This window comes from Eleutherodactylus coqui, chromosome 7, assembly GCF_035609145.1.
Source record: "Eleutherodactylus coqui strain aEleCoq1 chromosome 7, aEleCoq1.hap1, whole genome shotgun sequence".
Taxonomy (NCBI): Eukaryota; Metazoa; Chordata; class Amphibia; order Anura; family Eleutherodactylidae; genus Eleutherodactylus; species Eleutherodactylus coqui.
In genome coordinates, this window is record NC_089843.1 from 126140678 (window position 1) to 126163561 (window position 22884).

The 22884-nt window shown below is 42.5% G+C and overlaps 1 protein-coding gene across 1 annotated transcript in view; it reads left to right on the plus strand.

The window, feature by feature from the left end:
* Positions 1-22884, plus strand: part of SH3D19 (SH3 domain containing 19) — a 98469-nt gene that overhangs the window by 59055 nt on the left and 16530 nt on the right. Inside the window, exons 7-18 of the mRNA XM_066573654.1 lie at positions 121-1095; positions 6009-6116; positions 7376-7476; positions 7668-7726; positions 7950-8205; positions 11070-11138; positions 12478-12618; positions 15204-15270; positions 18457-18587; positions 19427-19482; positions 21417-21610; positions 21827-21879. Of these exons, the coding sequence (XP_066429751.1) occupies positions 121-1095; positions 6009-6116; positions 7376-7476; positions 7668-7726; positions 7950-8205; positions 11070-11138; positions 12478-12618; positions 15204-15270; positions 18457-18587; positions 19427-19482; positions 21417-21610; positions 21827-21879 (2210 nt within the window). The remainder of the gene's footprint in view (positions 1-120; positions 1096-6008; positions 6117-7375; positions 7477-7667; positions 7727-7949; positions 8206-11069; positions 11139-12477; positions 12619-15203; positions 15271-18456; positions 18588-19426; positions 19483-21416; positions 21611-21826; positions 21880-22884) is intronic.

Here is a 22884-nt window from a genome sequence, read left to right on the forward strand (position 1 = left end):
TGGATGGCTTAGTTTATTAGTATGGTTGAAAAAAATCTAGTTCAACCTGTGGTGAACTGGTGGAAATACTTGTGGAAAATTAAAATGTTTTTGTAATATTCTTTTTGTTTGAATTATTAGTGCAACGGACAACTGAGAGATCCCGCCAGTCACTACCTTTTGTGACAAACAATGTTCAGGACAGTGCCATTCAGATAGCAGTCAGTAACACTGCTGGGACTAGCACCCGATACGAAGAATCAAATGTCACCAGATACCCAGTGCCAAGGCCAAGGACAAAAGCTAATCTTAAACCTGTAGTAAACAATAATCTAAGTATTTATCAAGGTAGCAGTGAGATCTTCTTCCAGGGTATCGCTGAAGGAGAACTTCATTCCAGCCAGCCTGGTTCTGGTTTTGATGATAATTTTCTGGGGGACTTATTTGAAATGAACAATATGAGCCATGAAAGAAGCCAAAACAGTATTGTGTCAAGGATTAAAGCCTTTGAGTCTCAAGGTGAAAATTCAGAACATCCTAAACGACCAGAGGTCGCACCACGTTCCATCAACACTAGGGGTGCTGTCACCACAAAGCCTATATTAGCTCCCAAACCATTATCCAATAGAGTATCTGGTGAATGGGACCCTGGGAAAGACAACAAACCAAAATTTACACCAAGAGAAGGTCTTGTGCCATCGAGTCTACAAGATGTCAGCGGTGTGACCAAACCAGACCTGCCAAAGAAACCGAAACCGAATCTCTCAAAAAGCAACAGTAGTGAGTTTCCTGATGGTCTGCTTACAACATCTGGAAGCAGTAGTAAAGAGTCTGAAAGAAAATTACCGGTTCCTGCTCCCAGGCCTCTGCTGCCTAAGAAATCTGTTCAAACTGACAACCTTGTCTCCGTATCCATGGGAGTCAAACCTCTCCTTCCTGCCCCAAAATTCTCTGTAGCTTCTCAAGCCAAAGCATTTAACACCGTGGAAGCACCTGCAGCCCGAGTGGTTCAGAGCAAGTCAGTGGGTGACCTAGACTTGATCAGCTTTGATGATGATATTTTATCACCGGTTCTGCCCAGTCCAGAAGTTATTAGCGATTCGAAGGCAAATGTTGGTAAGGATAGATAACAGCACAGTTTTTGTATTCCGTTGCATTTGGTTTCTGCTGCATGTGCAGTGCTATACAGTACTAGGATGGAATCTATGCTTAAAGAGCCACTCCAGTGAAAACATATTTTTTTCCATCCCTTCTCCACTCTCCTGATTGCCTGTCATGCTTTTGAGGTCTCATTTGTTTATTGCAGTCAGTTCCATGCAGTGCAGCCGCTGGTCTGATGCTTATTAGCCACTAGCTTGAGTGAAATTTTTTGGCTTCACTTCCACATTGATCAGTATGTTGCATTAGCTAGAGGCTGTACCATTTCTTCCTGCTGAGGGGAAGCAGATTGATTATCATTACCTTCTATATTCACCTAAGCTACAGACTATAAGTACACAGTCAGGAGGATGAGCTGTGATCTCCTTTATTATAACTGTGTGACAAGACCTGTGTGATCATCATTAGTAACTGTGATAGGAGTGCTTGTATCCCCCTCTAGGCAGTTTCTGCGCTAGGGGTCATGTAATAACAGAAGATCCCAAAGGATGCTTACAATTGCTATGGATTTTTGTACTAAGACTTCACCAAATTTCAACACACAAAAGAGAAAGTGACTATTATCAATTCTTAAAGCATCCTATATTTTATCTTTATTCTATGTTTTAAATTTGACAATATTCACCCTCCCTTTTTGTATGCCATGTAATGGCATGACACAGACTGAGAAACTTCCTAGTTTCAGACAGTATAACCTATATCTGAAGTGGCCAGAATTGAGATCACATGACCATCTGTGGAGGAGGAGGAGGAGGACAGGAGTTTCAGATAGAAGGAATAACTAACCAAGGTAACACTAGCCAACTTATATATACTGGGGGAATAGCTACATAATGAAAGAAAACTGGAGTGGCCCTTTTAAATTGACCTTTTAAATAATCTGTTTGGCGATAGCAATAATTTCTGACTTCTGTTCCGTAAAATCTGGAAATCTATTTCCATAAATTGGGTGATGTATTGGACTAGTTAAAGGGATAGTTTGGGCTCTTTTCAGCTGATAACCTATCCTCTGAATAGGCCATTAGTAGTTAATGGAGAGGGGTCTGCCACTCGGGATCCCCAACCATGAGCTAATTATCTGGCCCGCTGACCAGTGTAGCAGGTCGAGTGTTCTCGTTAGTGGACTGGGGAAGAAGTGGGAAAGCTGTCTTCACTTCCATTGAAATCAATGGGAGCACTGCACTGCTATTTCACTTCCTGCCCAGTACAGGATGTCAGTAACAGGAGCAGGAAGGGATTTCAATAGGAGTAAAGCTTGCTCCCCCGCTTCTTTCCCTGTCCACGCATAACAATGTTTGGCCTACTAAAACTGGACAAATGATCAGCTGATGGATGGGATCCCGAGCGGCAGACCCACATCTACCAATTACTGATGGCCTATCCAGAGGGTAGGTCATCAGGTGAAAAGAACCCAGACTACCCCTTAAAAAAAATCTCTGAATATGCTCATTATCCATACAGCTAGACAGCTGATCATTAGCCATCAGCCAAGCACTATATACATACAGAAATTATACCGTTTTCTGATATTTTCTATGAAAAAAAGGCTGTTTTTTTCTGTACATATATCTTTAATTTCTGCTGCTCTGGAAGATTTTGCAAACTGGGCCATATTTACAGCTCCCGCGGCCCTAGGCACAAAGTCTGAAAGCAGCGCCCCATATAAGGCACATTTACAATCATCCGCCTTCGTCGTGATTCACTCCTTTCTGTGCAATAACAACGGTGTATCACAAATTGTGAAGCCATGAAGAGAATTATCAGGGTCTAATTGCTAACCGTAAATGCTGCTCTAGTATTGCTGTGTAGCGCACAGTCAGGTCCTGGTGGTCAGTGGTGTGGACTGTTCTCCTAGATTTATCTAGTCTAATCGAGGGAATACTATGCTGTATCAGAATCTGAAATTTCAATACATAATTAGACCTAACCCCCAAAAAAATAATACAGAGACTACATATTAAAACCATACAATGACTGAACCATACCTCCATAATGTGACTAGATAATACCACCGTACTGTGACAGCATAACACCGCCATACTGTGACTAGATAAGAGCACCACACCGTACATGAATAATATAACCATATCGTAACTGGATAATGCCACTAGTACCTGAATAATACTTCCATACTGTTGCTGAATAACAAAATTACTACCATAATGTGAGTATTACCACCACACTGAGATACTGCCCCATATATACCATAGATGGTCTGCAGAATACCTCCTACCACTAGTTTGGGTTCTAAGCGATGCAAGGAGCAGGAAAACCTCTGCTTCCCAGAATGAGCTGTCTTGGTTCTGAAGTTCAGCATGAATGATAGCTGCAAGCAAGACAATAGTTCATCTGAGTGCTGCGGAGCATGATTTACTTACTTAGGTTCTGCTACATCTGCGTTTCTGGATTCTATCTTCTTGTTCCATCATGGGAGAAAGAAAAAAGAATCTCTGCTTGGAACAAAAACATCCTTTGATGGAACTGAATGGTGCGGACAGACCCCATTGACTATAATAGGGTTGATCTGGTTTCCGACAGTCTCCTAGATGTAATTGCGCACTATTGTTTGGGATTTTGGGATGGATCTACACCACAAGCCCCAATTAAAGTCTCTGATGCAGATGTGAACACAGCCTTACATGCATGCTATATCTATTCCTGTAAACCTCTTTTCGGGCAGGGGGCTCCATGAGCCCTGGATTGCGTAAAAAATTGTGGCCCCTTCCATTTGAGAAGGATGGATACATCAGTTTACACATACCACTATTTGGCCAGTGGAATGCGAGGCCACTCTTTTGGTCTATTCTAGTCTGTGCCTCCCATGCAGCTCCACACACCAACCTTCTGGTCTTTTTATCATGCATCTGCAGCTTATCAGCAAAGTGCCTACATGTGCAGATCTGCAGCAGCAGAACCATTAGGCCATACTATTACTGTGCCTAATAGAGAAAGAACTTCTACTCCTTGGTGACTCATCATTACTCCTTCCTCCTACATGGTAGGGGCAGGAGTATGATAGAGAGGCAGGTAGCGCCTCCTCAGCGCGGTACTCTGTCAGCATGCAGGCACTTTTTTTTTTTGCACTGCAGTTAATGATGAGCGTTGTCCTCCCTCTCTCTCCACTGCTGGTGCCATCCATTCTGTGCACTCTGGTGCCCTGTCAAATCCAGCAGGCGGAAGTGGATGAAAGGAAAACTCATCTGTCAACTAGCGCCACCCTAGGCACTGGTCCTCCCATGCCTAGTGGCAAATGAGGCTGTGTTTACAAGTGCAGTGGTTATTATACTCGCATCAGAACCTCACCCACAATCATCCTATAATCAAAGATTGTTCAGATCCAGTTATCCTAGATACATTGTGTACTTGTAACTGGTGGACCTGCATGAAGTTTTCACATTTTAAAACTTTGTGCGTTAACATTTTTTCGAGTGTTGGGGTAATGCAGTTTTATCTTACCCAAAAGTTAAGAAAAGCTAGCATGTTTGCTTTTGTTTTAGAACATTGATTTGCATAATGACCATAGTATTCTAGCTGTTTTGAGCAATGCTACTGGCCATATTTGAACTTTTTTTTTTTTTATCTGTGTGGTCATTTTTACCCTGTGAGGGTGCCTTCACACCACAATTAAGAGTACCTCCTTGAGTTCCACATATAGTTGCAAAAACAAGATTCAAACAGAACCCTAGCATGGAACCATTGATTTTCATTATTCAAATGGCCATCCATAAGGTCTGTGTTTGACTAGGTTTCCTTTCGTTTTCAGCATTTGTGATTAGTGTAGTTGACCACACTGTTCTGTCTGGTGCAAATGCTAGAAGCTAACAAAAACCTAGTTAAACAGAGTCCTTACTGGTCTCCAGTTGACTGGCTGATAATCTATGGATCTGTCTCAGGGATCCATCTGAAGCCTGTTTTTGGGATCCAGATGGAACTTTGGGAAGTAGCTTTAATGGGGTCGTCCCGTTATCTAACAACATCCATGCAATAGCAGTCGCTGTAGTAAAATAACAAACGGATCAGTATTTAGTCCTCTTCCGCCGCCGGGATCCAACGGTGCAGCCCTGATGTAGTCCCAGTGTCTGTTGTGACAGCTGACATCACCAAAACTGAACTCACCACTGCAGCATCACCACTAGTTCTACTGGCACTCACATCCTGGACACAATGATGCTAGGAAAGCTGAACTATGACACTACAGCCTCTGATTGGCTGCAGCGGTCGCCTGACTTCCGGTGACATCCAGTGTTATAACAGACATGGGGACTATGGCAGTGCTGGATCCTGGTGGCAGAGGAAGGGTAAGCACTGCTCAGTTTATTTTACTACAGTGAGCGCTATTAACCCTTTGCAATCCAATTTTGGATTCACGGTTTCCTAGGGGGCTTTCTCCTTCTGCCATTATGCAATGGCACCATCTGCTGGCTAGAGCCAGTACTGCGGTATCGGACATGCTGAAGAGGCCCCCAACAACAGAGCGGCCAGTAATATACAATAAGAATACCCTGCTGGATGTCTTCCGACATCGGAGCTGTACAGCCTTCAATCAGAATGTCTTTAGACGTCAGACAGTGGATTGGAAAGGGTTAAAGGGAAGTTGTCCAGTAACTAAACAACCGCTTTAAGTGGGGTGTGAATGTACCCTAAAACATTTATTTAAAGTCCAACAGCGACAGATCCTCTCAGATCATGCTCTTGTCTAACTGACTTGCCATAAAGTAGTATCTGTAGAAAGCTCCATGCATTGTCTCCTTTAATGTTTATAAAGTGTCAGCACATTCAGTAACGTCAGCGAGGACATGATTCAGGGCTCTGTGTTTGCTATTATCGTGTCCACATTCCTTAGTCAAAGCAAAATTGTTTTCTCCCTTCAGATCCCTTCCAGCTGTTCTCCAAGGATGAGGCTGAGAAGGAGCAGCCAGCTCCTCCTACCGTCTTCAGAAAGCCTACAGTCATCCGCATCTCTGGCAAACTCGGCAAATGTGAGCATTCCACAGAGCTACTTTGTATCCTGCAACCTCATGGTTATGTGGCGATTATCACACTTCTGAGAGCTGCGTATGACCGATATGACTTCACACTTGAATTTTTGCTTGTTCTTATGATTAATATTGGAACACAGGGCACAGCAGAGAACAAGCAAGTTGACAAATGCAACAAAGTTTGCTGTAAGGTAATAGATGGGCTTTGTTGAATTAGCAGGAACAATTACAGTTGCTTCTCTGACACTTTTTAAAGTATTCTTCATTTAAATCTCCTTTTTTTTTTCTCATCAAAGCACATATACACAAAAATATGAACAAGAAGCTGCTCTGTAATATGTATAGCACAGGATGCTAGTGTATCTGGCTCATCTTCAGATGTCTATACCGTATATCAGTTTCTGCATTGCTTACCATGTTTTGTTGGATAGCAGCTCAAAATTCCTGATGCATGTCCACTAGATACACTGCTAATACAATTTTTCCCTAAAAATAAAAGCTACCCCAAAAATAAGTCCTACCCTGATTTTACAGGGAGGCTTGAAAATAAGCCCTACCCTGAAAATAAGCGCTAGCTGCATTACATGAAAAAAAAGCAATACATTACCTAGCAGGCTCGGTCCAGGTCTGTCCCACTGATCTACGGAGCGTTTATCGTGCGCTGTATTGATTGGCTGAGCAGCTGTTGAAGGACCAATTGCAGCCATCACATTGTGGAGGCGGGATGTATGAATTGGTTGAGCCGTGTCATTGATTGGCCAATTCATAAATCTCGCCTCCACAACGTGATAGCAATGATTGGCTGAGCTGCACTCGAGAGACAATCAATGCAGCTCTCAATTAAGTAATCACAGCCATCGCATTGGTTCATCAAGTGCTGCATTGATTGGTTCTCGAGTGCTGCTCAGCTAATCGGAGCCATCGCTTCCTAGAGGCTGGTTTTATGAACCCCATAACCAGGAAGCCATCTTCTGTGCGCGGCCGAGGACTGAAGAAAGCTCTGGAGCTCCAGAGATCAGCGGGAGGGACTTGGATCAAGCCTGCTAGGTAAGTATAATAAGACCCAGTGCCTCTTTTGGGGCAAAAATCGAATACCCTATAAGAAAGGGTCTTATTTTGAAGGAAACACAGTACGTATAAAAGTACATTTAACTGCTGTATATGTAGTAAAGAATGATGCAAAAGTAAAGCTAGTATCTCCTCAAGAATGAGGGGAAATCTTTTTAATAAAGTAGGGTAATAGTACTTTCTATTTACAGCATGTGAAGAACTTCAGACTCCTCCACCACTTCCTTCTGAAAAACCAGTAGGGAGCCTATTCAATAAACCAACAGCAAGGGCACGACCTACAGTCAGAAAGGTAGGTTTCATGCATGTTTTTTTCTTACAGCATACTTTTTCATCTGATATATGCTACCACTGTTTCTGACATATTGCCAGCTTTGATGGTGCTGGTCTGCTGTACACCAGTGTAGAAATATCCAGCATGAATTTCATTTTTTTTTCTCTGTTGTGTTGGCATTTCTACATCCAAGTCTTCTTGTATTTCAGGAATGGGAGCAATTTGAAAATGCAGAAGAGACTTGGTCTAAGCCAGTACTACCTACTAGGTAGGGATGTGTCAGGATGACATAAATTTTGTTCTCCCAAAGTTTCTAAAATATGCATTTGAGCTATAAACAGCAAATAAAAAGCCAGGAAATCAAAGCCTCAGTGCTTTCCTTGCATTACATTTTATACCTGGCCACTTAATTGTAATATGCATCCCAGGTTCTTTTTTTTTACTTTTTTGTATTTTGCTTACTATATTTTACACACTCTGTTTTGATATAGACCAGTTGGTGTTAAAGTGATGGACACTCCACAACCACCTCCCCAGAAAGGACCACCAGGAAGACCTCCACCCCCTAAAATCTCCAAAAATGCCTCAAATCGAGATGCCTTTTCCCGATCATCCTCCGATGTGGGCATGGGTGCAAAACATAACACATCTGGGCTCAACAGATCAAAAAGTCAAGTGTTAAAAAGACAGCAACCAGATCTACCTCCTCGACCTAAACCTGGACATCCTTTATATAATAAGTACATGGTAAGGCCCCTAGATCACCTATTTTCTCTTCTACAGTCAACATTCACTTGTTTCACGTCTTCAGTATATACAGTATTTTACATCACTGTTAACTGATGAAAAAGCTTCTATCCTAGAAGCAGCATGTGATTCCTCCAAAAGGAAGAACGACCCATCTGTAGACAGTTTCAGGGTTCTTGTCAGTACAGACAGGATACTGGTTGGATGAACACTGTAGATGCAGCTCAGGGAGGTACTGACTCGCATGTACCTAGTTAGATTTCACCAAGTTAACTGAGTTTGAGAGGGGGCGCATAATTGGAATGCAAGAAGCTGGTTGGTCGTATTGATGAATTGTCCACCACCTGGGCTGTTCTGACCAGACTGTTAGGCCTCCCTCACACACGGCGTTTGCAAAACGCTGCCTTTTCAGCCGAGCTTTCAGCTGCCTTTTCAGCCCAGCTGAAGAGGCTGCCCATTCATTTCAATGGGAGACTCAGCTGAAAACGCCCAAGAATAGAACGTGCAACGCTTTCAAAACGCAGCGTTTTTCAAAGCAGCGTTTTCAGCCCTGTGTGAGCAGCCCCATTGAAATGAATGGGAGTGTTGTACAGCGTTTAGCACAGGGCTGAAAACGCTGCTGAAAACGCCCTGTGTGAGGGAGGCTAGGAGGTGTTGGGACCGGTATATGTGTGAGGGCACTCTCAGGCCTCCCTCACACAGGGCGTTTGCAGAAACGTAGCGTTTTGGAACGCTGCGTTTGCTGCAGATTCCGCCCTGTTTCAGCAGCGCTGGCATACTTTATGCCAGCCAAGAATGCTGAAAAGAAAAAAAAAAGCAATACTCACCTAGCCGCTGCAGTCCGGGTCGCGGCCGCTGCAGTCCGGGTCGCGGCCGCTGCAGTCCGGGTCGCGGCCGCTGCAGTCCGGGTCGCGGCCGCTGCAGTCCGGGTCGCGGCCGCTGCAGTCCGGGTCGCGGCCGCTGCAGTCCGGGTCGCGGCCGCTGCAGTCCGGGTCGCGGCCGCTGGTCTCTGCAGCTGATCCGGGTTTCCTCGGCACTCCCAAGTCTATTGCCGGAGGCCAGGTTTGAGAACCCCGGCTCCGGCAATAGAGTGCTGTGATTGGTTGTCGGCGCTTGCTCGATACCCAATCACATCCCTTCACTGACTGTCTCATCCAATCAGCGCCGGCAAGCTCTGATTGGCTGAGACAGTCAATGAAGGGATGTGATTGGGTATCGAGCAAGCGCCGACAACCAATCACAGCACTCTATTGCCGGAGCCGGGGTTCTCAAACCTGGCCTCCGGCAATAGACTTTGGGGTGCCGAGGAAGCCCAGATCAGCGGCAGAGAGCAGCGGCCGCGACCCGGACCACAGCGGCTAGGTGTGAGTATTACTTTCTTTTTTTTCTCTACCTAGCTGGGACTGATTTTCGGGGTGAGCGCTTCTATTACAAGCCCTCACCCCGAAAATCGGCGAGCGGTTAACGCTGCCAAAAACGCGGCACCAAGTGTTGCCGCGTTTTCAGCAGTGCTAAAACCGCTGCCCATTCATTTCAATGGGCGACGCAGGGCTGACAACGCCCCAAAATAGAACATGCATCGCTGTCAAAGCGCAGCATTGGAAGGCGCTGCGTTTTCAGCCCTGTGTGAGCAGCCCCATTGAAATGAATGGGAGTGTTGTACAGCGTTTAGCGCTGGGCTGAAAAGGCAGCGCTAAACGCTGTATAAAACGCCCTGTGTGAGGGAGGCCTCACAAGGCCACTAGGCTCAGGATTTCCTTGACAGACCACCAGTATGTGTTTTTTTTTATTTTTATATATATATATATATATATATATATATATATATATATATATATATATATATATATATATATATATATATATAATGTGTGCTTTTGTGCAGGTATATATACAGTAATGTCTGTTTCCGCTGCCTTGACACTTGAAGGCAGTGGGCACCTTTTCAGGCAAATTTTTTTGGCACTTAAATGCATATATTTGGGGCTGAAAAGTTGGTTTTAAGCCCTTATCTCTCTTCTCCTGAACTTTCTTATCTGCTGATTTTATGACCACAACAAAGGCAAAAGCTGCATTAAGATGGGACGGGTGTTGGGCAAACGATGCCTGACACTCGTTCCTACACAGGAGCTAGTATTACTGGCTCACAGCAGGCAGGCTGCAGGAGATTTCTCTCCCCGCACTCCCTCGCCCCTCTCCATTGACATAACATAGCGGACGTCCATTACTGAATGTCTGCTATTTACATTGAGTGATCAGCGATCTACTCATTGTCCATCGTTTATGCTGGTGCACGGGAGCTAGTATGTTTGCCCGACACTCGTCCCGTCTAAATGGGCCTAAACTTTGTTGTGGTCATACATTAGCTGATAAGGCCATTCAAGAGAGGAGAAAAAAAAACTAAAGGCCCATTTACACGCAAAGGCAATCTTTTTCAAATGATTGTCTTTCCCACAGTGACCTCAGCATGAAGGGATAGCTGGCAGAACATGCAGTGAGGAAGATAGGGGACACGGGACCCCTGATCTCAAGATTGGCAGGGGTCTCTGCGGTGAAACCCCCACCTATCCGCAAGTTATCCACTATCCTGTGAATAGGGAATAACTTGCAATCTTGATACAACCTCTTTTTAACATATTATTTACACCACATGGTTGACACTACAAAAAAGACGAAACCCAAAAAACCATGGTGGAATTCCTTTATACGTTTCAAAAAATAGACTATAACTCAGAATACCCCTTGAAGACCGAAAATGGCTGCAATGTTAAAGAGGTAAAAGGTCTGGTCCACAATACTGGCTGGGGATCCTGTACTGTACTGATGTCCGATCGTGAAACCGGTGTACTTTTTGTTTTTTCTAGTTGCCTCTGCCTCATGGAATTGCTGAAAAGGATATTGTATCTACTAATCTTGGAGAGCTGTCGTGCAAGGTATATCTTATTTCTATTATTTCATAATGCCATATTTATCGTATTCTCATAGCAATGATGTTAGTGATTGGGTTAGAGCAAAGATCTTTTGACCCCCAAAGCTAGCAGTACCCATATGTTATGCCGGTAGCATTTGCTTGTAGGATCGCAGTGCTATGTATTTTGTTTGTCTTCATTCACAATTCTAGGTCTACACTATGACTGTCTTATGCCCTGCTGACAACATCAGTGATGCACCATAGGCAGGGTGCACTGATGCTCAGATAGTGGCTGTTAACCCTTTGAATGCAAGTGTCACTTCTGACAGCGGCCTTTAAATGCCCTGATTGGAGATCACGGATTCTGAACGGCCCTTACCATTACGTGATGACATTGCAAGGTGCCATTTGGTTGTCAAAGCAGCCCAGGACCTTTTGCAGGCCCCTGGGGCTGCCATGTATTTCTGCCTATTAGAAATGGCATGTGGCTTGCGCTAATAGAATGCCATATATTGCAAAACTGAAGTATTGCAGTATGTGGGATAAGCGATCAAACGATCACAAGTTCAAGTCTCCTACGGGAAGTAAAAATGCTGAGAAAAAGAAAAAAAGGACATTTAGTATTGTGGTGTCCTCAAAAGTCCAATCTATCAAAATAATGGATTATTTATCCCACATGATGAATGTTTGCAGAAAAAAATAATACATAACGTCATTACATTCCACATTGAATTGTACCATTGAAAAATATAACTCGTCCCACAAAAAAAAAAGCCCTAAGATAGCTACGTTGGCAAAAAAATTAGAGTTTAGATTTTTGGAAACTGGGGAGGAAAAACCGAAAATTAAGTCCTTTTAAAGGGTTTTCTGAGTTATTTTGTTTATAAAATTTCGGGCTTCACATGCCCAAAATTATTTAAAAGAAATATGTTCGCCACAGTGCTAGACCTCCGCTTCGGGAGTCCGGCACTGCAGCATTTGACAAGTGACGCCGCTCTTCCTGCAGGCCTGGTGACGTCCCCTAAACCTACCACATGGGCTTCTAATGTTGAAGTCCTGAGACAGGTTTACAAGACATCATTGGCTACAGTGGCCGTGTGGGCAAACAACCAACGTGACACCGCTACAGCTGTAAACAGATCCCTGTCGTGGCGGGGAAGCGGGAGCAAAAAGAGTCTAGTATGTGTGCCTTTTATTTTTAGACACCTCATTCCCCTAACTGCCTCCAATGCAAAATGTTAGAAAACCCCTTTTGAGGGGTTAACCAGATGGCTCGTTCTAGGTCATCTAATGTATGCATAATGATGATGGAGTACTTATAGCTCTTAATTTCTTACTTTTTATTTGTATAATACATGCAGCGTGGAGAGGTGGTCGTGCTGTTGGAGCAAAAAGATAACAATCATGTCTATTGCCAAAAGGGAGGTGTAAGCGGGGATGTAAAAGTGGCTCATTTGAAGATCATCACACCACTCGATGACAGCTCAGAAAATAAGCAAAAGGTAGGTTTATCTTCAGAGAGAGGCGATTGAGATTGTTTGGCTTCAAACCAAAGCATGTTATGCCGCATTATAAGGAAGAGGTTATATAGGTAACATAGTCTGTAGGCTCCCTATACACCATCTTAAATTGCGTGTATCACGGCAATAAGCCTGAAATTAAACAGGAAACGTTTATGGTTCTAAACTGGGAAGTATTTTCCCTCTTCTCTTACCTCCACTTAGATATTCTCACCTTTCTTTAAAGACGACCTGCCATCCCACACAGCCATCTCCACTCTCAGAATGTAAGATTTTGTGCTCTTGGTTAAAAAAATAAAATAAAACACTTTCCTGTATTAATAAAGCCGTTCGCAATCAATTGTTAACCGCTAGTTTAATACAGAATATAGCAATATTTTTTTTATTTTTTTATTTTTTAAAGCCAGAACGTTCGATATGAGATCTTATGTTCTGAGAGCGGACGGCAGAGGATCCCGGGGTACTAATAAGGGGTTGTTTAGTTACTGGACACTTTTAGGCTACTTGGTCACTTTTATGAACTCTTGGCATCGTGGCGCCGAGGATGAGAGAACTGATGGCAAAAGAATGGCCGGTGACGTTGCAGCCTCTGATTGGCTGCAGCAGTCAGGGAACTTCCTGTGATGACATCTTAGACGACAAACACCACAAGGTTTGCAGGGCAACAGCGGTGAATCTCCATGACCGAGTATGCTCCTTTTTTGTTATTTTAACGTAGTTGTAGCTATCGGAGGAAGTTTGTCCAGTTACCAGACAACCCTTTTAATGATTTTTTTTTTTAATTTGTTATATTCAATAAAATGTTTACTTTGGGTCAGGACAATGAATTTTAATGAAAAACACACATCAAGATTGTGGTGAAAGGTCTTCTTTAATTTTAGGTCCTTGTATGAATATTAACATGCCATATGACGTTACTCTTCTAATCTGTGCTGCCTCTCTAGACAGATACCATTGACTAAGTTGTAGGAGGACTGAAACCTCTGGTCAATCCTGTGGGATTTCAACACTCTTTGACGGCACTCATTTTATAATTTGATGTAAAGTTTTCAATACATTCTATTATTTGAACATCATACTATTATGTGGAGTGCTGTGAATATTTGGCAAACTGAATTATTGAGCCTCAACAAGCTTTCCGCTGGCACCCACTAAGCCTTCCATACTGAAAAGTATCTCTATAAAACAGTGTTGGTCTACTGTAAAGTGGGATAATTTAATACAGAGAAATGGAAAGTTTAATTTAAAAAAAACAAAACTATATTTTTTTATTATAATTAGAGATGAGCGAACGTACTCGGATAGGCACTACTCGTCCGAGTAATGTGCCTTATCCGAGTACCGCTGTACTCGTGCTGAAAGATTCGGGACGCTCCGCTGCTGACAAGTGAGTCGCAGCGGGGAGCGGGGCAGAGCAACCGGGAGAGAAGGAGAGAAAGATCTCCCCTCCGTTCCTCCCCGCTCTCCCCTGCAGCTCCCCGCTCCGCAGCGCGTCCCGAATCTTTCTGCACGAGTACAGCGGTACTCGGATAAGGCACATTACTCGGACGAGTAGTGCCTATCCGAGTACGTTCGCTCATCTCTAATTATAATATATGTTTACCATATAGTTTGAGTCAAATAATAAAATAATAGGTCATTTGGACAATAGTTTTAAATGTTGCGTTTACGACGTTTTCAGCTGCATTGACAATGCGTTTTCAGCTGCAATTTCCACATATTTATATACGCAGCCAAGCAAGCTGATAACGCCAGAACTGAACAAATGCAACTGAAAACGCGGCCAAAAACACGGTAATCACATTCTACTGCGTTTTCAGCAGCGCTGAACACGCACCCCATTCATTTCAATGGGCAAAGCATTGCATTTTAAAACACAGAAACGCATGAAAATAGAACAGACAGCGCTTGAAAAACGCAGTGTTTAAAAGCACTGCGTTTTAACGCTTGTCTGAGAATCCCCATTGAAATCAATGGTAGTGATAGACCGCGTTTAGCTCTGCGCTGCGCTGCAAACGCAGAAAGAAACGCCTGTCTGAGAGTGACCTAAGGCCTCCCAGGCTTTGGGCAAAGTGCCGTCGATTTCACTCACCGCTCTTTGCTGCAACTTTACTTTCACTTTCGGCCGCAGCTCCCTGCAACTGACATCCGAGTTTAGCATACCTCATCATGGATGATGTGCGCTAAACGTCAAAAATACAATAGGGACCACTCGAAAATCGCGGCACTGGAAAGCGTTGCGATTGAGCAGCTGTCTGAGAGGCTCCATTGAAAACAATCAGAGCGTTATAACTCAATTTGCGCGGTGCTGAAAACGTCACGTTAATCGCGGGGAAAAAGTGCCAGTGCGAGGGAGGCCTAAGAGTATGGTAGCGCACTATACCCTGAGCCTACGCTATCCTGTGCTCAGTTGAATACAGTCAGTTCTACATAGTTATTGCTTACCTGATTAATTTCCTCTTCTGACCAAATTGCCGTCATAAAGCATTTCATTTCATCTAGTTCTTTATGATGCTCTTACCACTTCATGTTAAATGAGATTCTTACTTCTGTTTGTTTTGTTTCAGGAGTTACCCTATAGAATGGAGGACAGCCATACACCTCATGCATTGGTGCTGCATGACTTTGCTGGAGGTAAGCCGAGTTCTCTTTATGTTTGAGCCAGTGAGAATTAAAAAGTGGGTGTTGGTGCAACCTTCTTTTAGGAGAAGCATGAGACATTAGGTTAATTTATTTCAACTCCTCTGTTTTATTTTAACCAACAGACGCGTTTCAGGGCTGTAGCGCCCCTTCCTTAGTATTTTGCTGATAGTTTATTAAAGCCAGGGATTTCAGCTCTGTTTTTGAAACGCACATTGCAGCGCTGAAATCCCTGGATGTGTATCCCCAGCAAAATCCTAAGGAAAGGGCGCTGCATCCCTGAAACGCGTCTGTTGGTTTAAATAAAACAGGAGCTGAAATAAATTAACCTAATGTCTCTTGCTTCACTTAAAGAAGGTTGCACCTACACCCACTTTTTTAAAATTCTCACTGGCTTGTAGATACGTCCTCCTTCAAAAGTTGTCATGTGGCCTTGTGTGGCGCAGAGTGTTGAGGCAGCAGTATGCAGTTTATACTCTTGCTCACTACCTAAGGGTTGCGAGTTCAATCCCCGCGTGGTTCGGGTAGCCGGCACAAGGTTGACTCACTCCAAGGTCGGTAAAATGAGTATCCAGCTAGGTGATAAATTAAATGACCTGAAAGAAAAAAAGTACCTTCGCTTCCTGGCTGTTCCCCAGCCTCCTTCACCCCCAAACTTATTGTTGAGTTAGACTGCTTTTGGCATATGGTAAAAAGCTTAGTATTCTAGATTTTGCGTGTATATGTTGTCTTACAGCTCTTGCACGAACAGGTTAACACATGAAGAGGCTAACACATCAACTGATTCCTGTTTGTACACAGCCTAGCTCCTTTGCCATACTGTGTATAAATGATTGTCCTGCACCCAAAACTAAGCCGTTAAGACAACAGTAGTCTATCCTATGAAATGCTATGTGATTGAGGTAATTACCATGATAGCTAGACTGTTCACCATGATGTAATGTGCTAAACATCTCAGTCAGCTCATTATCACAGTCTCTGTACCTCCTCCACTTTGCAAAACACTAAACCGAGGACCTCTGATGTGAGGGAGGCCTGAGCGTTCCCTTTATATGACGTGTATACGTCGTGGTTGTATTTATTTTGGAATTTTAGTTCTTCACACGTGATTAACTGTAAATATTTCAAGAAAAATGAAAGGTTTGGAAATGGGGAAGGACATAAATGATACACAGTATATGGGAAGGACATAAGTAATACACAGTATATGGAATAAGCTAATGTTTCATAAAATACTGAGATATTGCACTAGCTTTACTTCTATTGCAGTGTCAGCAATAGTGCCCCCTGGTGGTTCGTGTGTTTAACTTTTACAATAGCTTCTTGTCATTTTCAGCATAAAACATTTCTCTGTTACTGGTCTGAACATTTCAGAAAAGCTCATCAGATGAACATACAGGATAGCCCAAAAAATGTATACACACTTTAACATGAAAAATATCAGCATAAAAGCTTTATTACCAGAGTTATACAGACATTAAATGATGACTATAAGGCTCTGCTCACACGGGTGTAATTTAATTGTGTATTACGCGTGTATAATACGCGGTGAATGGAATCAATGAAAGTACATTGATTTTCATTGATCCATTCACATTTGCCTATATTCATTGCATAAAAAAGAACGCAGCAGGTTCTATTTTACTGCATATTATGCGTAATCGAGCCCAATTCTTCCCTATGGGTGCGTATGAAAATGCTGTACATACAGAATTACATTGCCCATGTACAGCGTTTTTTGTTTCAGTAAACTACTATACAAATAAAGTTTGCGCGCAAAAGCCAAGCGTGCTGCCGCCATTCTATTTAATTTTCCTGACAGCCATATGACAACTCTAGCAATCGTGTAAATACTGATATCTTTAGAGACCATTTAATACTACATATTGCTACCATAATTCAATTTGGATTTTACAAAAAGGGCATCTATAACTATTATTCAAGTGTGGACACATTTTTTGGGTCCCTTTTGTATAATACAAAAAAATTCACAAATCAAGCAAACAAATGGGAAGATGGCTCGCCACAGTCTTAGTGTTTCTTCCATAAGACATGTGCACAAAGTTGATGCACCACGTTGGCTATAGGCCATGGGAGGCAGAATTGAAAGAATTCATTTTAATGCACAGTAGCGCTGCATCCAAAAACCTAGACCAATATCATAGTGTATTTAAAAGTGGCATGACTACTACTTGACAAAACTTTTTGCATTTTAATTAAAGGGTTTGTCTAAAGGGCCATTTACATGCAAAGATAATCGTTTGTAAGATTATCACCTTCATTTGCATGTAAGTGAGCCTCCAGGAGCTGTATGCAGAGAACAGCAGGTGATCTGTTCTCTGCATTCTTTGTTCTGCTGCGGGGCTGCAAGTTGAATACAATGTAATCAGCACTCCCATGGAGAATACAGCACCATGGATGGCAAACACAGGATGCGGTCCGTGTTATCTTCTCTCCAGCTGAACAATGGATTTTATGCTCACCTAAAAATCATTGTTCAGCCGAAGAGTGAAAGATGGGAGTTTTTACACACGATGATCGCTTAAACGATGGCTGTTGAGCTATAATCGTTGCGGGTAAATGGGCCTTAAGACTAATTTGATGATCTATCCCAAGGATAGGTTAACAAAGAATCAGCGGGGGTCTGCCACTTGGGATCTCTGCCATTCGGCTGATTGCAAAGGCCACTATCAATGTGATTAATGCTAGAAGCAGATAGTGCAGATAACATTGCAGCGCCCTGGTCGGGTACTGCAAGCCCAGCTCCCATTGATTTCATTGGGAGTTTTGCCTGCAAAGCCAACTTGGGCCACTGCGCTGTCCATGTTAACAGCAGCACTCTGAATCGAACTCCCACTGATAATCTATTGGTGACCTGTCCCGAGGATAGGTCATCAATATAATAGTAAAGGGCGGGCACCAACGAATAACAATAAATAAGGTTCACTACAAGTCCCACACTAAGTCAAAAAGTATATATTTGTTCTCACAAATATATACTTTTTGTCAGGTGAGTAATAGAAAAAACGCTCAAAGTCCCAGACCACCCCTTTAAAATAAACGTATTTGTTTTAGAGGGGGTGATTGCAACATGCAAGCCAGTGACTAGATTTATCAGAAAGATGCCTGATCAGGATTACTGCATTGTTTTCTCTTTCTGTAATATTTTGTACTTTCCAGAACATGCAGATGACCTAAGTCTGAGCTCAGGGGAGATTGTATACCTGCTGGAGAAAATAGACAGAGAATGGTACAGAGGGAAATGTAAAGGAACCACTGGCATATTTCCTGCCAATCATGTCCGCATCCTGGTAAGTAATTCCGTATTCGTATAACCTTGAAATTTCTACAGAGTTGTCATATGACAAGCATAGAACTGCGCAGTGTATGACGCCCTACTTCTAAGGTCAAATATTGAATAAAGCGTGGCTTTTATTGGCACAGGGATTTGGAATTGGACTCAGCAGAAATGTACCTACTCCGGCTTCAAAATACAAGTATTATAGATTAATTAGTCATATATTACGCCTTCTGTGGTAGATCTATGCAACAGCATCACACAAACTGAGTATTTGACTATAACATTAATACATGGCCCTAAGTAGACCTGAGCTTGACAGAATTTAAATCACATGACTAACTAAGGTAACACTGGCTCACAAACATATACTGGAGGAAGAAAAAAAAGTCACCAGATTGGCACTTTGAAAAAATGGAAAGTAAGCGGAGAGCTTTCAGTTTGCTTCTGTTTGATTAGGTTTCCATTTATTTTAACAAGACAAGTAGCACTGCAAACTGCGCTATTCGTTCTGTTAACAAGAAGAACGGAAACCTGACAGAATGGAAACAAACTGAAAAGCTTCTACTTGCTTTCAGTTTTTTTTGTTTGTTTGTTTGTTTTTTAAGCCCATTGAAATCAGGAAGGAAGAAAACAATTTCTATTTTAAGTCCCTTCTTTTTTCTCCAAAAATGGAACAGAGAGACGGAATCCTAACTGACAGCCGTAACAGAAGTGTGAACTCACCCTTGGCTAAACTATAACATGTGTCCCCTCAGTCTGATCGTTGAGATGTGATGCATAACCTCTTCTGCATTTTATAGGAATCTAGGCATTTTAACAAATATAATTTCCTAAATACATTTCGTTTAGGTTGATCTGGCAGATAAGGGTCATCCGAAGAAAAATCCTGCAGCTTCGAATGTAAAGTAAGTGCACTTTACAAAATACTTGCTAGCGCGTGTTTTTAGCATTCTCTGATTTTAGAGTTCATATTATACTGATTATATAATGGTTATTCCAATAAGTCAATCTTTACTCTAAAATCACGGCCTTAAGGCCATTCTGTCCCATAAAATGACTTTGATTGCAAAGCTGCATTTTATTTATCTATAATTCCCATTTTAGAAACTGTGCAACATTGCCAAACTAATAATATATATATTAGTGTTCAAGATAGCAATTTATAATAAATCCATATATAAAATATGATATATATTGAATGTATAAGTAGGCACTGGTATTACTTCTGCTACAATCAGAAGGAGGAGTCAAGAGTTGAAGCTGAAGGTAGTTCCCCCGAGATAGTCCTGCCCCAAAACCAGCCCTGACCTACCATCAAGGCCAGAGGCCCTGCTGCTTTTTTTTTGTGTGCATGTTGATCTAAGGGGGAGCTGTAGACATAGAGACTGGTGTATGCCTTGATAGGTATCATCCCGCTGGCAGCACTCAGTCAACTAGTCTCACAAAACCTCCTCCTACCCTGCGCACTGCAAAGCAGTCCCCACCATCAGGAAACTGCTTTTAGACATGGCAGTGAATTATTGGATTTAGCAGGCTATTGATCACTCTTTTAGTAGGGTTATCATACCCTTTTGTTACCGCTGTTATTATCTACTCAGCGGCATCCACAGACACCAAATTCTAAATCGTAACAATGTTGAGTGGTAATATCTAGAGATGAGCGAGCATACTCCTTAAGGGAAATTACTCGAGCGAGTATGGGCATTTTCGAGTACATGCCTGCTTGCCCGAAAAGATTCACGGAACGAGGGGGGGGGAGGTCTCTCTCTCTCTCTCCCTCTCCCTTTCCCTCTCCCCACCGTTCACCCCCGCCAGCCCCCGAATCTTTTTATACAAGCAGGCATGCACTCAAAAATGCCCATACTCGCTTAAGTAATTTGCCTAAACGAGTATGCTCGCTCATCTCTAGTAATATCTGTCTTGTAAACCTAGACTATCGCATCTCATGAGGATCCACCAAATAGGCGGTGAAACGCGTTGAGTTGAGCTTATAGAGCCACCAGGCTCTGTTGTATAGTTGACAGAAGAAAAATTCCTCTACAAATTGAGATAAGAGGCTATAACAAATCCTTGTGCCCTTTAGGACACTGGGTTCTGATTGGGCTGACTGTGTAATCACAACTTGTGACCCGTGAGGAGAGGCCAATCCCTCTCTTTGGATATTTGTCTGAGTGTTGTATAATTGTTTGTCTGTTGTTGATGCGCATAGGCCCACCCACCATGTTTGGGCTCTATGCCTCAGCTGTCTAGCCCTAGTGTATATGGTTTTATTAAGCTTTCTAATAAAAATTAAGCTATCTTCTTTTTAAAAAGTCTAATCTGTGAAGTGGGGAATTTAATATAGAGCAATTACCTAATATACTTGTGTTATCGGTATAGTTACAGTTTGCATGAGAGTGCTCTGATAACAGTAGAAATCCCATTAAGAAGTCAAATTCTCTGCAGCTTCCCTGTACCTATGAAGGGACACAAGTTATTTTACAACTTGCATTTTTTTGCACCACAGAAAGAATACAGGTTGCCATAATCGGTGACTTGTGTTCTGCCGACTTGTGGGGGAAAGCCTAGCGGAGCCTATTTTCAGGTCACTTCCTTCTATAGAGGGTGGATACTGATAATAGTAATATATTAGCGGATTGGAGTGCAGCTCTCTCTAATACGCCAGTGAAGATTTACTGATGGCTACTTGTTCTTTAAACCGAAAAAGCTAATTTTACCTACACTTGGGAAGCTGCTTGAATAATTGAATTTTCTATGGCTGTTATGGTGGATTTGTACTTAACTGCAGATGTTATTCATGAGCAACGCTTTTTTTCCATTTGTCATTCCCTCTCTCCAGGGGTCCGTGTTGCGTGGCACGTTTTGAGTTTATTGGTGATCAGAAGGATGAGCTCAGCTTCAGTGAGGGCGACACAATCACTCTGAGAGAATACATTAATGAGGAATGGGTTAAGGGAGAGCTGAAAGGACATGTTGGCATTTTTCCAATCAATTTTGTTGAAATCATAGAAGATTTGCCAAACAAGACTGCAGGTAATTTTGTGAACTGCGGAGACCACATGAATGCTAGTTTGTTTTGTTAGAGCCTTACATGGTAAATCAGTTTTATGGAGAAGAAATGTTTTCTACAAAGAAAGCTTTCTCTACTGGACACCATTGTACTTGCTGCAGGTCTGTGGATGTACCGTAAGTTAGTCTGTCCGGTATCTTTCTTGCAAAAACTGTACAAGTTGTTGTTTTCCATTTTAGCCCCTGATTCCTGGGATACACAGAAGAATAAACCATCTGCATCTTCTGCACAGGTATGCGTTTCATATTGTCATGGCAATCTGTTTTGAATGAACTGCCCTTTTTTGTTGTGTAAGGTTTTGCTGGGAAACCAAGCCCCTGCAGGGACCAGTGCGGCACTCACCTCTCCCCAGCAGGCGAGAGCCCCGCACAGAAATAGAGCATGCCGCAATTTGTTTTCTGCGCAAGATTTTGCGCAGACAAATCGCGTCTGTCTGCATAGGATTGCGTTTTCTAACGCAATCCTATGGCAGCTTCCACGGGCGGAAATTCTGCGGGTAATCCCGCCACTGAATTTCCGCCCGTGGGCAGAGGGCCTAAGATGTATCTTTTATTGAGTCCATTTTAAAAGAAGCAACGTTTCGGCCTGACGCAGGCCTTTTTCGAGCACCGTCCCCCAAATTTTTTCACACGCATAGGCAGTTACTCGAAAAAAGCGATGCTCGTTCTAGTAATTGCTCTAAACGAGCATGCTCACTCATCTCTAATACAGGGCTCATATTCTCCAATAAGTACTCATTACAAACAAAACAACACCCCCACGAAAAGAACATTCATTTAAATATGTTTAGTCACATGAACAATTGTTTTCTCAGATCGATGGTCTGAGATAAACAAGAATCGTTTTAAAAAAAAAAAAAAAAAAAAAAGGACCTGCTATAACTTTTCTAAGAATCATCCATTATTCCCTATGGGAGCCTGAAAACATAGTATCGCACTTTATATGTAAATGTGATTTTTCACACCAGTGCAATATGATTTTTCTATTTTTACTATTGCAAAATATGCGATTTTCATGCTTAAGAAAATTGCAAGTGCAACATTGTGGTTTTCTGGCAATCAAAGCAAAAAAAAAGTGCGATGTCGGTCCGATATCGCACTCGCCTGTGTGAATACAGACTAAAACTTGATTCTGAATCTCGATAATGGCTGGAATAGGTTTAGTAATGTAGTGTCTGGTCCAATATCTACTCTGCAGCTGTAGAGGGAAATGTTCACTTTGAAAGCCGTGTTCCACC